Source organism: Merops nubicus, unplaced genomic scaffold (genome assembly GCF_000691845.1).
Source record: "Merops nubicus isolate BGI_N331 unplaced genomic scaffold, ASM69184v1 scaffold18715, whole genome shotgun sequence".
Taxonomy (NCBI): Eukaryota; Metazoa; Chordata; class Aves; order Coraciiformes; family Meropidae; genus Merops; species Merops nubicus.
Window position 1 is genome coordinate 66,014 of NW_008610482.1, and position 13,300 is coordinate 79,313.

The 13,300-nt window shown below is 37.8% G+C and overlaps 1 protein-coding gene across 1 annotated transcript in view; it reads right to left on the reverse strand.

Moving 5' to 3' along the window:
* Window positions 1–13,300, reverse strand: part of UBE3C (ubiquitin protein ligase E3C) — a 70,733-nt gene that overhangs the window by 57,039 nt on the left and 394 nt on the right. The window contains exons 2-5 of the mRNA XM_008940938.1: window positions 5,247–5,300; window positions 2,416–2,490; window positions 1,575–1,721; window positions 878–993 (exon numbers count right to left, since the gene is read on the reverse strand). Coding sequence (XP_008939186.1) covers window positions 878–993; window positions 1,575–1,721; window positions 2,416–2,490; window positions 5,247–5,300 — 392 coding nt within the window. The remainder of the gene's footprint in view (window positions 1–877; window positions 994–1,574; window positions 1,722–2,415; window positions 2,491–5,246; window positions 5,301–13,300) is intronic.

Genomic DNA, 13,300 nt, shown 5'->3' on the forward strand with positions numbered 1-13,300 from the left:
TAGCAGGTTGCTTATGAAATAACTACCAGTAACCACAGAAATGGTGAAGATTATTGAAGTAATTGTGCCCTTTTACTCAGCACTGATGAAGCCACACCTCAAGTACTGTGTTCAGTTTTAGCCACTTCAATACAAAAAGACACTGAGGAAGTGCAACATTCAGACTGGCATCATTGCAATTTTTGCAATAGCCTATAAATGAAATTAAATCAGAATTGTTAAACAAGGTATTTCTTTTATTTCACCACAGGCATATATACACTAAGGTGAAAATAAAACTACAAAACCCATTCACATTCACCTTAAAATAACTTTTTTTCTACTGTTTCTCCAAGTGTTACCAGTACCCTCCTATGACCCTCTTAGGATCTCCTCACTACAAATAATAAATGTACTGCTGGAGCCAGTAATGTAACTCCATAACATGCTTAAAATTCAAAATAAAGTGTGAGGAAAGGCATCTTAAGTACTATTAGTTTTAAAACAAAATATACCCAAAGCATATCCTCAAAACATTAGTCTAACTCTGATAGTATCTTCTAATCATCATCAATTCTCAAGAAACCCTTCCAGACTTCACAGACATTGCTAATCATATTGCTATACGCACACAGTTAAGAGCACACTTAAGCCTATCCGTAGGCAGAGCATCCTTTATGCACACATTGAACTTGGATGTCAGTGGAGTTTAAGAACATTCCATTGTTCTTACATAGAAACAAGTATGCTACACCACAGCCTACAAGTATATTTAACATTAACAGTCCTCTCCATAAAATAAATTTACATTTAATACTTCACCCACTGCAAAAAGAAACAAATGCCCAACAATTTCTGAACACATTTTAGACAGTAGCACCTAAAAAACAGAATTTACCTGCAACACAGCCCCAACAGTCTTTTTATTTGGAATAAGCAAGTAAGTCTGTCTGGACCATCCAATTGTTTAATGAACTGAGAACTCTGTTTAATTAAATTCTGACACATCCATACCTGGGAAAAGATATGCACAAGTTTACTGTTCATAACGAGCTATATTATTATTTACTGCAACACAGACAGTAATATTTTAGTCCTTTTTTAGATACCTTTGGAGGACTGACAAAATACAAAGACAGTAACATTCAGCAGAGGAAAAAAAATTGTTGCACAAACTACATGACTGCTACTACTAAACTTTCAAATTTAAGAATGAATTACACTTACAGATAACTTCACTCTTGCAACAGGCTTATGTGCGGTTTTTTGTTTGTTTTTAAATAACCATATTCTTTAATGCCCATTATTAATATCTGATAAGCTTAGGAAGTCTGCAGTGGCTCTGCAATTGATACACCAACATTACTGACTAGTGAGAGAAAAATAACCAACCCAAACACCTTAGGAATGGCTAGAATTTTAATTTATTCTGTCTAAATGAAAACCAGCAGAGTGAAGGCCAGCAAAAGCCAGAATTCTTAAATGAATTTACTAAATTGGTCAAATCCAATGGGAGTATCCTTTCAAAGTGAAAGGGTGCTTTAAAATTATATGAAATAAAAGTACTAGAGCTCAAAGTATGTAGCAGTACTCACCAAACGCTTAGAATCCTCATTCTGCCTATAGAAAAAGAGTAACTGACGAACTAAAAGAGTCAAATTAGCTCCATTGGCAGTAGAAAAGGTTCCTCCAGATTGGGCCAAATCAGCACAGCGATCAAACTCACTTCTTTGGATGGAATACTTAAAAACAAGACACGCATGGATGTATCAATAATGGTTACAATTTAAAATAGAGATGCAAAACTTTTAAAACTTTGTTTCAGCTTCCCATCCAGAGCTGTTGCAAAGTAGTAACATGGATACAACACATATTTAAGAGATCAAAACATATACACAATATCATAGTTAAAGCCATAACTGCTTTCTGGAATTCAGAAAGGACACATGGTGACAAACGTGTTGCTTTTCCAGTAAAGAATATCACAATCAAACATTTCCATCCTGTTTACTCAGTAACTACCAGCAAATTTAAACAAACAACTCTTTCTTAGAATAATCTACCCTACAAGCAGCTTCAAAAGAATATATTTTTGACTCAAACTACCACCTTAGCCACACCGGGGGGAAATAAGCTCCACTGGTGTGTTGAAGTTGCTAATACCTAACTGTTCTCATTTGCTTTGTCAGCCCAAAAAACCATTGTGCAATCCCACTGAAGTCCACTGTCACAGATGTGCTTTGCAGAATAAATGTCCACCTGCTAAAACACTGAGGTTCAAAACAAAATGCCAAGAGGGAAAAAGAACCTCCATTTTCTGATCACACACAGGACCTGAAAAGGTGACTTTTTTTTTTTTTTTTAACAGAATTATTACTAGAAAGTCTCACTTAAAAAAAAAAAGTTTCACACCTTTCTAAATAAATAAGTACTTACCTGATGTTTTCTGTCTCTGTACCCTCTTACAAACGACTGGATTATTATTGCATTTTTCAGTCTCCGCCTTTCTTCCTGTGAAACAAAGCAAGAAAACTGAAATCAGCATTGTGGAACTGACTCAAATTTCTACCATTTTATAAAATGTATTTGCATTCAAAAGGAATTTTTTTTAAATTAAAATTACGCATTCATCATTAGTAAAATAAAGCATTTGAAGGTTTGCATCCCGTAAGTCAGGGAGAAAGCATTTTATGTTTTTAAGTGAAAATCTGCCATTAAGATACCACAAAAGAATTTTTAATATTCAAGAAGCATGTAAAACTATAGAAATCAAACGCATTTGTATTTTATTAGAAAAAGTCTTAATACTAAAATGATGAAGAATTCATCAAATTCAATGACAGCATTCCTCCTCCTGCATAGATCAGGTTAAACTGAAGACACATTTATGTGTTTCCATTCAAATAATTCATCACTATTATGAGGCTGGTGCAGTTCACATGTGAGGATTAAAAAAAACCCCAAATCACACCAAAAAAATATCAGTTACTTGAAAACTATACTGCTGTCAAAATGAAAACAAGGCTTAAAGCTTTAAGCCCAGGAGCACAATATGGAAATTAATATAGATTCTTGCTCTCTCCTTCAAATCAGACATATAAAGTTAATAATTTTATGATGTCTTCCTCAGTAGCTAGAAAGAGTAGTTAAAATCATCCCTTCACAATGGCTCACTTTCTGAGGAACTGAAGGCTAGCTTGCTTAAGGTACAATGGAAAGTGCACTCAAGGAGTCCCTTGACAACATCCCCAGCACATTAAATATTTAAGGGAAGTGGCTACTGTAGCTAGGTTTCTAATAATGTCTATATAATTTCTAAGGGGATGAAAAGGGGAAATAGAGTAGTTGCTCATGAACCTCAAGCTACAAAGGTTGAGGAAGGCAAAGTAAGTACAAAGATCAAAAGATCAGAGAAGCCCACTTTGAGAAATTTGAACCTAAGCCTTGAATTATAATAAGCCCATAATTCCGAGGGCCACAAAGCAAACAAAACATTACAATGTTTTTGTAAATTTCACTAAAATACATTTGGGAAAGTTCACATAAACTTTCAGCTCAAAAAAACTTAACTTCTAATTTATTGTGCCATAAAGACGCATCCAACTTAAGAATTTAACCTGAGCTTACCAGAGAAACACCAAATGAAATTGCTATCCAATGTCTCCTTTATTTTTCTTGTACACCCTGGGTCCTAAAGCAATTTCTCTGAAGAGGCATATACCTGAAAGATTCTGATTACCTCTGGAGCGTGGACCAAAATCAAATTTTTGATAAGCCAAAGGGTATTTCTTTCTCCAGAGTACGTAACAGTAAAGGTGCAAAGCATGAGGGCAAGCAGGAGAGTTTCAATTACGGAGAGGTACTGTCTCTTCATAATCATAATGTAATGCTCAACTAAAACATAAGTATACTCTCCTTTTCTCTAGGTACAGGTTTTATCCTAGAATACATAATTGTCAATTAGCGACCCATAACTGCAAAGGTTTTAAGTCTGAGGTCACTGCTAAGATTCTGCTACAGGCATTTTTTTAAAAGCCATAACTGATTTTACTCTCGGAGGAGTCATTCGTTTAGTGAGAATCCGATACATGCCACAGAAAACGGTTGTGTGTTGTGTGGACATACACAGGCATGAGGATATGGCTGCACCAGCTTTACACCAGACAGGATTAAGCAACTGAACAGGTAGTTTTGATATGTGGCAAGAAGTTCATGAAGCATAAAGAAGTCTTTTTGCATATCTTGGTAAGGACACGGTTGTCATAAACTTGATTCAAAACCCAGCATTCTAAACTAACTGGTGAAATCCTAGGAAATTTGTGCTTAAACTTGGTCCATAATTATACACCCAGGTTGGAAAGAGAAAATAAACACAGTAACTGTCCTCAAGAGCCACTGCAGAACTTGTATTTAATCTAGCGTGGGTCACACACATCTTTAAGGGCCTGTTTTCTTCTTTACCATAAATCCTACATAGTTAGACATAAAAAATCATTTTTAAGATAAATTTTTTTCAACTCCTATCAGAGGAAAAAAAAACAGACAAAATGAACATTTTTGCTTTAATTCTGTACCAGTAAATTGTGTTTTCATATTGCCACACATATTCATGGGTTTTAAACTGGTGTTTTTTCCTTTCAATGCCTGTTTTTCCTTTGCGTTATTCCAGACTGAATTATCCGTGGCATTAAGCTTCTATCACAAACGAGTATTAAGGTTTCCTGAAGCCTCTCACCATCAGCTTGTCATTGATTCTCTGTTATCAGGCAATTTCAAAGCACTTCAGGATGCATTCAAGTTATCATTGTTCTGATTTTACCTTCACAGAACTGAGGCACACACTGGGGAAGTGAATTACTGAAGGTCATACAGGAAACCATAGCAGAACCAGGAGCAGAAGGCAGTATGCTGAGACCAGTGCATGGTAACAGATTACAGACAAGGCAAAAAAATGCCATTTACTAGCCAAATACCTATCTTTTCTTAACAAAGACCAGATCCAATGAGCACCAAAATAAAAGGAAAAATTCCCTTTGCAACCAGTGCAGGCTTCACTATCTTCTTGAGATGAAAATCACTTCTGGGAAGCATTTTAAAAGCAGTCAAACAGTTCATCAATTATAGTCTAGAAGACTATACAGAACTTGCAAACTGAAACAAAACATTCTGGAACTAAGTAGGACTGCAGCAGAAGTATTTTGGACTGTAAATGTTGCTACATCAAAGAAAAATGCAAGGTGCATGCAAACGCTTACAGTCTACTTTACCTCTCGTTTCCTCCGCTCCTCCTGAGTGCGATGCAGGAGAGAAGCCTTTTCTTCCTGCAAGGCACAAACAGAGACACTATGGCACTTCCATTCAAATACAATTCAAATATCTTCATTCTATTTAATCTAAACTTCACTTTGGGGATTGTTCATAACACGTAAAACACTGGAGAAAACGAGTGTTAACCACTCCCCATGCCTACGCACTCTTGGAGAGCAGCGCAGCGCTCTCACAGGCAGGTGAGGAAGGAAAGCTGTGGCACAAGAAGGCGGGCAGGCAAACAGCAGCCAGCGCCCTCAGCCCTGCCCAGGTTCATGTTCTCAGCACCCCAGTAACCCAGGCAAATATCATCCACTCACATCAGGGGGAACTAGGACACAGTAAGGTCCCAATCCTACCAGGTAGCACCAGAAGCTTATTAAGTGTTTTCCTTGCTTGGAAAGCAGGTAAGTCACAGGCTCAGGTGTGCACACAAGCTGTGGCACGTTCAGAGGGATCACGTGCTGTTACAAAGCCCCATGCTTGTCTCTAACTTACAGACAAGCTTGTCTAACAGCTCTTACATTCACTTGTCCTTTTCCTCTAAACTTGCCTGGAAAAGATGTTAGAACTGACTTACAGAACATACACGGCAGGAGTTTTTTATTTTAAAATTTTGAACTCTTCACCTAAATTAAGGCTGCAAACCAGAACTTTCAGGACAGTGGTCTGTCCAACAGAGAAAAAGAAGATCAAAGTAACACCTGCACACTAGCTTTTAAGCCACAACTTTAAATCAGTACATATAAATTACAAAAGATAAACAAAACCTTATTCACAAGCATCTCTTACTGGATGGTTCTGTATAATTTCCAAGGAAAAGTACAAAATAATTTTTTTTGATGCAGAATATTCAGCTCCCACTGCAGACAGTAGCAGTTGAAAGTACCCTAGCACCTTTCCAAACCCAGTCTAAAAGAGACAATAGATTTAAGGAAACCATTTTCTTTTTTTGCCTCTATGACACATATCACTACTTCTTTTTTATCCCTATGCCTTTATTAGTCTAGAGAAGTTACAAAACAGAACAGACTAAAGCTGAAAATTTATTGTATCTAAATACATAAATGTGAAATAGCAAAAAAAATGTTGATAAAATATTTAACTACATCTAAAACAACTATGCTGGAGTACTTTCAGTGTCTATATGCATACAGAAAAACTGAGGGCAAAGCTCTTCTGAATTTCTTTTTTGACAATACAGAGAAAGCAAGGTCATGACTCTCCTAGTTTCTTCTGGACAGAAAACACAGACCACCAGGAGAGAATGACAAAGAGAAAAACACAGATGCAAAAATAAAAAAGAATTTAAAATTTGGTTTGTATTTCAGATTATTTACTGGAGCAAGCATAATGGAAAAAAAAAATCCCACAAGAAGGTTAACCATCTTTTCCTCTAAAGACCATATTTATGGCCAAAGACACCACTAAATACAGCTATTGCCCTCTAAAGACAAGGGGTTTTCCATGTGTTAAACACAGGACAAACAAATCTAACCAAAATCCATATATAAGACAATGTATCTCCACTCAAGCAATAGGAAAGGCTCCAGCTCTGCTTGGTAACGCGAGGCAAGAGATTCTGACCTCACAAACATAAAAAGGGCAAAATGATGTACTAAGTTAGGAAATGGTTAACCAACAAATGGCTTAAAGTTTCAGGGCAATTTTAAACAGATAAATTATTTTTCAACTGCTGATACCAAATGCACTAAAAAAAGTTAGTAAAGTGCTCCTATTTAGGAATGATCAGTGTGACATCTCTTCAGTGTGCTTGGAGTGTTTCACTCTGCAGGCAGTGCCAGTGGAGAGCATTGGTACTTAACAGCAATGTTGCTGAACTCATCCTTACACTTCAGAGAGGACTGAAAGAAAAAGCAAAAGTATAGAAAAGGGAAGACAAACTGCTACATATGAGTGGAGAAGAGAATGGTACAAAACAAAGAAAAACCACAAAGTAAATGCAAGGTATTAGTAGATAAAAGAAAATAATCAGCCAGAGAGCTTATCAGAAAAAAATAACTTTAAGTATTTAGAGAGGGGAGGAGATCTGAGAGGGGAGTGTATCTTCACTTAGTGTATCACCAGCTTTGCATTGACCAGGAACTGCTGAAACAAGCACACTTCAAAACAATCCACTATTAAAAGAATAACAAAACTTGGAAGCTTTCAGTCAGTGTCACATACTTGCTTTGAGTATTTGTAAAGAAAACTACCAACTTGTTAATGTATAAATTAAAGACAATAAAGGAACTGTCTTAAGACAATAAAATATTCGGGTAAGTACATCCCACCTTTAAAAATTATTATGGGTCAAATAATACTGTTGTTCCCATTCACAAGACACACACATAGATCAGAAATAAAAAGGAATGGAATCATAAGAACAGCTGAAGTATATATTTAAATTAAATGCAAGGGGGAAAAAAAATCCCCTTCACAGTTATTCAGCTCAACTGGAATGCACTGTCACTTCAGAAATTAAAAAGTGACAATAACATGCAATAGAAAATAAATTTGCTGTGGGAAGAGATTAAAAGAACTATGAAGTAATCACCTGTGCCTACAAAGGGCATTCTGACAGAACTCTCTCTTAAAGACAGCTAACTGGAGGGTCGCCTATTAAAACCTCCCTGCCCTGCCTCTTGATAAAGAGCAGAGTGACAAAGAGCTAGACGCAGTAGCTGTGGCTCTGTGGCTGGCTGTGAATGACAATGGTGCTTATAGCAGGTGAGGTACTTTTGACAGCTCCCAACTCTACGGTCACGTGGCTGCCGACAGCTACAGCCGCTGTTCCACCACCTCTTCCTGCCTGCCTACAGCCAGAGCTACTCCCAGCACGAGATCCTCTGTTCTCAACCATGCTTCTAGTTCCCAACATTATTTTACACAAGATAAAACTCCACTACAATTTTTTTTCCTGATTATTAAAAGAAAACAGGATTTTAAAAGACTCACAGTATCTTGAGCTGAACCTCAAAAATTTAAACTCCATTGGACACGCAGCTCCGCCAGCCTGAGTAAAACATGTTCAACAGCTTGAAAAATTCTGCTTCAAAACGTTTTGTGACTCTTCATATCTCTATTTACGTCATGATGAAGTTCATAGACCGAGAAGGCCATCTTCCAGAAGACTGTATTTTAAAGTACTTAAAATACACCCAGGAAGAGGCATTTGGCCTCACTGAAATCAATGTCCCAGTGCTTGCAAAAAAACATCTCAGCATTTTAGCTCAAATTTTACTGTAGGACGTAGGGAGTATCTGAAGCCACTTTCATCACAGTAGATACAAAGCCACACACAGTGGAACCAGGATTTGACTGGAGGGTCCAGAGGCCAAATGAAATGCAAGTAAGTTGCTTTTAAATTTAAAAATCATACCAGAGACAAACTGAGAGTAAGATTTGTGTTGTACACATCATTATAGCTGAATGACTTCTCATTTTATCAGAAACAAACACAGAAATATAGATCTACAAAAGCAGAAAGTTTTGGGTTTAATTTGAGAAAATAGCACATGAACTGAAAATAACTAATTGCTGTTGTCAGCTAGCTAGAAGTCTATCACTCATGGGTTCCTTCCAAACAAGGAAAATTTAATTGTCACCCAGAGAGAAAAAGTCCACAAGAATATAGTATGCATTAGTTCTATCATTTCCTACTGACAGTCATCATTTTACATGATGGTCTGATCATGTTTCCACAACACAGATCTGAAATTCCAAGAGTATTTCAAGACTCAGACTTTGACTTTTCAATGTCCTGGACAAAACAGTTCTGATTCAGAAAGAGTTATAAGGATCTGTGCCATGTGCCTTCCATGACAAAGTTCTTGTGGAGCAAGGCAGTGCAATTCATCCCCACCTGTCCAAAATAAATGGTAAATTCATAGTTGTAATCTAGAAAGTGAACTAGAAATCTGGTACTGTAAATCCCTAGCATCATTTCATTTCCATTGTGACCTGGTGTAGGTTCAAATAAGATGTAATAAAACAGTGATCCTTCCTTCCTGAAATTATTAACAACTTTCCTCAACCAATCAGTAAGAGAGAAACAAAACTATTTTTTAAATCTGTTGCCTAAATCCTACAGACCACTATCACCACAAGCAATCCCAATCTGTGCAGATCTCTACACACACTGGCAATCTTACAGCCTACTGGTTGCAATTAATTTGTATCCCACGAGAAGTTACTTCATGTGTAGAATACAAACAGAGCAAACAAAGTGCTTCTGGGGCTCTCTGCACTTCAGCTGAGAACAGGGGGGAAAACATACAGGAACATAAGGCTTAATGTTATGCTATTAATTTAAGAAAGTATATTACCAACGACCAAAATAAAATATAAACAAACTTTGTAAATTGAAGATCTTTGATCATTAAAGATGTCCATATTAGAGGAAATAACACAGACCTTTGAAAATATAGATGGAGTAATCGCTATTTTTTCATTAGCAATTTTCCACATCTCCCACAAAAAAAAAAAAAAATCAAAAAACCAAACTCAATGAAGTTGGTTTCACTTTCATGACAGTACTAAAGCATCCGTACTACAAATTCTTGAAGATTTTTTAAAACTGCCTCATACTGTATTATAACTTAAAGCCACTCCATTTTAAACAATCTTAAGATTTGCAAAAGCATGGTTTAGCCATCTCAAGTGATACTGTAAATTTGACTTAATATTCTTTCAACTATATTTCCTGCTAAAGGCTTACAAGATGTCATTAATACATTTCACAGCCTCAATGAGCTACAGAGCCCCTTGCACCTCCCAGCAGAGGCAGGGGGACCCCTTAATGCTGATAAAATTGACAATGGCACACTAGGCCTGACTGTACCAAAACAAGCTGACGTGGTTAAACAGATTCTGCACTACGCCACCAAGAGTTCAGCTTCATGACAGGATCAGTGAAACCTGCCAGCTGCCACCAAGAGGCATGGTGACACTGCACCTGTAGAAATATGTTCTCTATATGGGAACCAACCACGCAGGTGAAGGACCATCTGTTTCAGTCCACTGCACAATTAGGTTGGGCTAGTTCAATGGGAACTGCACCCCAAACCAGGTCTTCAGACACACCTCTTTTTTCCTGCCTAACACACCAGAGATTCTTCAGCCACAGCCTTTTAGACAACAATTACTGTCCTGTACAAAAAGCCCATGAGTAATTCAAGATGTTCCTGCACTGATTTCCAGTAACAGTATTCATTTTTGGAGGTCACTTTAATTCACAAGTGGAAAATTACATTTTGTGATTTACAATTAAAATTAAATCCGAAAATCTCTTTTGAAGAGCCTCATAAAGCAGTAAACCACGTTTTAAAGTTGACAATAAGCAACTCCAAAAATTAAAAAAAAAATTATCACATTGTAAGTAAAACACATTATGTACTGCCTCAAACACATATACAACTAATGCAAATAGTTCAAATGAATCACTAGATTTTTGGAAGTAGATAAGGAGATAAAAGGCCAAACACTGATAGTACCACCTGTATTTTTACCCTTATGTGCAATGCAATCCGAAAATGTTATAATAATATTCTCAATGGATTGGTCACAGGGAAAGCCATTTTGAGAACATCATTTTTGCAATGCAGGACTTGAACAAAAATAAGTGATACTTAAAGACTTTTTTGGCAAAAGGTTTCACTGAAGTGCTTCTTTACAGCACCTTCAGACCATCATAACATACATGAACATAAAACACAAACATCATAACAACAAACCTGAAGCTCCCTGCTTTTCTAATTCAAAAATGTCACGGAAGTTAACAGAGAGAAAGCACACTAGGGTCAGTACTTTTCTAACTACCACAATGCCACACATCCTCAGTTAGACTTCTACCATAGGACTTACTGAAGGCAACCTCTCACGATGCCTAAGGAAACTCTACAGATGAGGTATCCACACATGACCCGTGACAACACAGCCACTGCTTGCCACTGAGGTTGTATGAGCAAAACCATACTTGAGTCAGTTTTGATAATAATTTGTGTTGGTGTGGTTGTATGCACATCATGAAGGCTCTGCTGGCATGTTTACCACTGACCAACTCCTCAAACTGGAGTCCCCGCTTGCATACTGGGAGGGTTTTGCTAATGTAGCTATACAAGTGCGACAACGTTTGCGAAACTTCCCCAAATTGGGTAGTTACTCTTTGCATGAAGCAGCCTGCACACAGATTCTACCAGTACTCACCACCCTGCGTTTACTCCCCCAAAGGAATCACAGCAGGAAGTACTAAGCATCCAGCTAACTAACAGAGCACTGCACAGGTACAGGGTTGGACCTACACACCGATTCTTCCTGAAATTATACACACATTTGGGAGGGCAAGGGGGTTCTCTTGCCAAAGAACAGTTTTTATTTTTTTCTTCCATGTACACAAAAAGCTGAAAGGGAACACTTTACAATTCAGCCTTCTGTAAAACTGAAGCCTGTAAGTATGAGAAACACGATCACAAGGAGCCTGTGATGCAAAATAATGAGATACATTATGTTTACACCAAAGTTCAGGGAAACTGTATTTTTAGAAGAAATGCTTAAATACATTGTTTCATTAGCACTGTACATAGTTTCTGAAAATAAGCAGCTATTTCAAGCACATTCTAAGATGCCCATAGAACCATGATGTCCAAAGCTGCAACCGATTTGCATGAGTGCAGCACAAGCACTTCAGGGTACCAGTGTAAAATCACGAAATCTATGTACCAGTCAGGATCAGTCTGATCATGAAGAACAGCCTCTACACTGGACAGAGTCAAGGTTAGGCAGCCTCCACTTCCTTTATCTTTTAATATTTCCCCTTGGAAATTCATACCTGTGTAACATCAATAAATGTGTCCCATATATTTAAAACAGATAGAATTCACCTGCATTTTCATTAAAAAAAATGCAGGTGTAACACATGCTCTAATTTACTTATAGATGTAAAAGACGACATGATGACAGCTGTCTACTTCTGCAAGAGGAACCATGCTCTGCAAGTAGCACGATCAGCAAGTCAGTGTCAAAAGTTGCAGAGCACTGGCAGGGCACAGTGAGGACCAGGGCATGCTCTGCCAATCCCTACGTCAGCAGGGGACTATGTATGGTATTTTTGACTCATGTAATGCCACTGTATATAGCCTAGTGAACCGAAATGTCTTAAGATAAACAGGAGATAATTCATATTAAAAGCTACAAAATTCACATAGTTCTGTTACACGTTCTTTTTAATTATGTAAGCCAATACACCAAAATGCGAACTTCACTGTGATTTTAATATCATAAATATTTTAAGCTCTTTTCCTAACTGTACTGCCAACCTTCAAAGTTTCAGACAACTGAGCTTACTTACAGAGCACAATAACTTATGTTTACCCCTACTAAGACTTTAAAATACTATTGAAAACACCGAATACCTTCCCAAACAATCATGACCAATGACAACATGGACATAAGTATTTTAACAGTGAATTAATCAGGCCAGCTCTAAAAAAACTTTTGTCCTTTCCCTTGTTCTTCGGTAGTTCTATGTCCTTCAGTGTCTGACTAAACACTTGACTACCCTGTCCAATCAGCACGATCTGAATAAACCATTTCGCTTCTTTTCTACCAGTGAATGCAAGGAGATTCGATAGTCTGGTAGAGCAGACAATTAACTGCTACTCACCCCGCACACAACACACTGAGTGGAAAGCTAAACCTGTGACCCGGCAGCTCTCACTCACGTGGATGAAGCCTCCCCCAGCAATTTGCATCGATCCCGAGTTGTGTAAGGCTGCTCCCTCCCACCGAGGGGGGCTCACGCAAGACTTTCCCTCTGGAGAGAAATTACAAGAGGTCTCCGAGTCCTTCCTTCCTTCCTTCCTTCCTTCGCCTAGACACGAGCACCTCGGGAGGTGCCACCAGCCACCACAAACCGGATCGCTTGCAGGGGTGACGAGCTGAGGACACATTTCCTCGCTTCCCACAATTCTTACTACACTGCAAGCATGGGAGGGGGTGTGTGGCCTGATTTAAA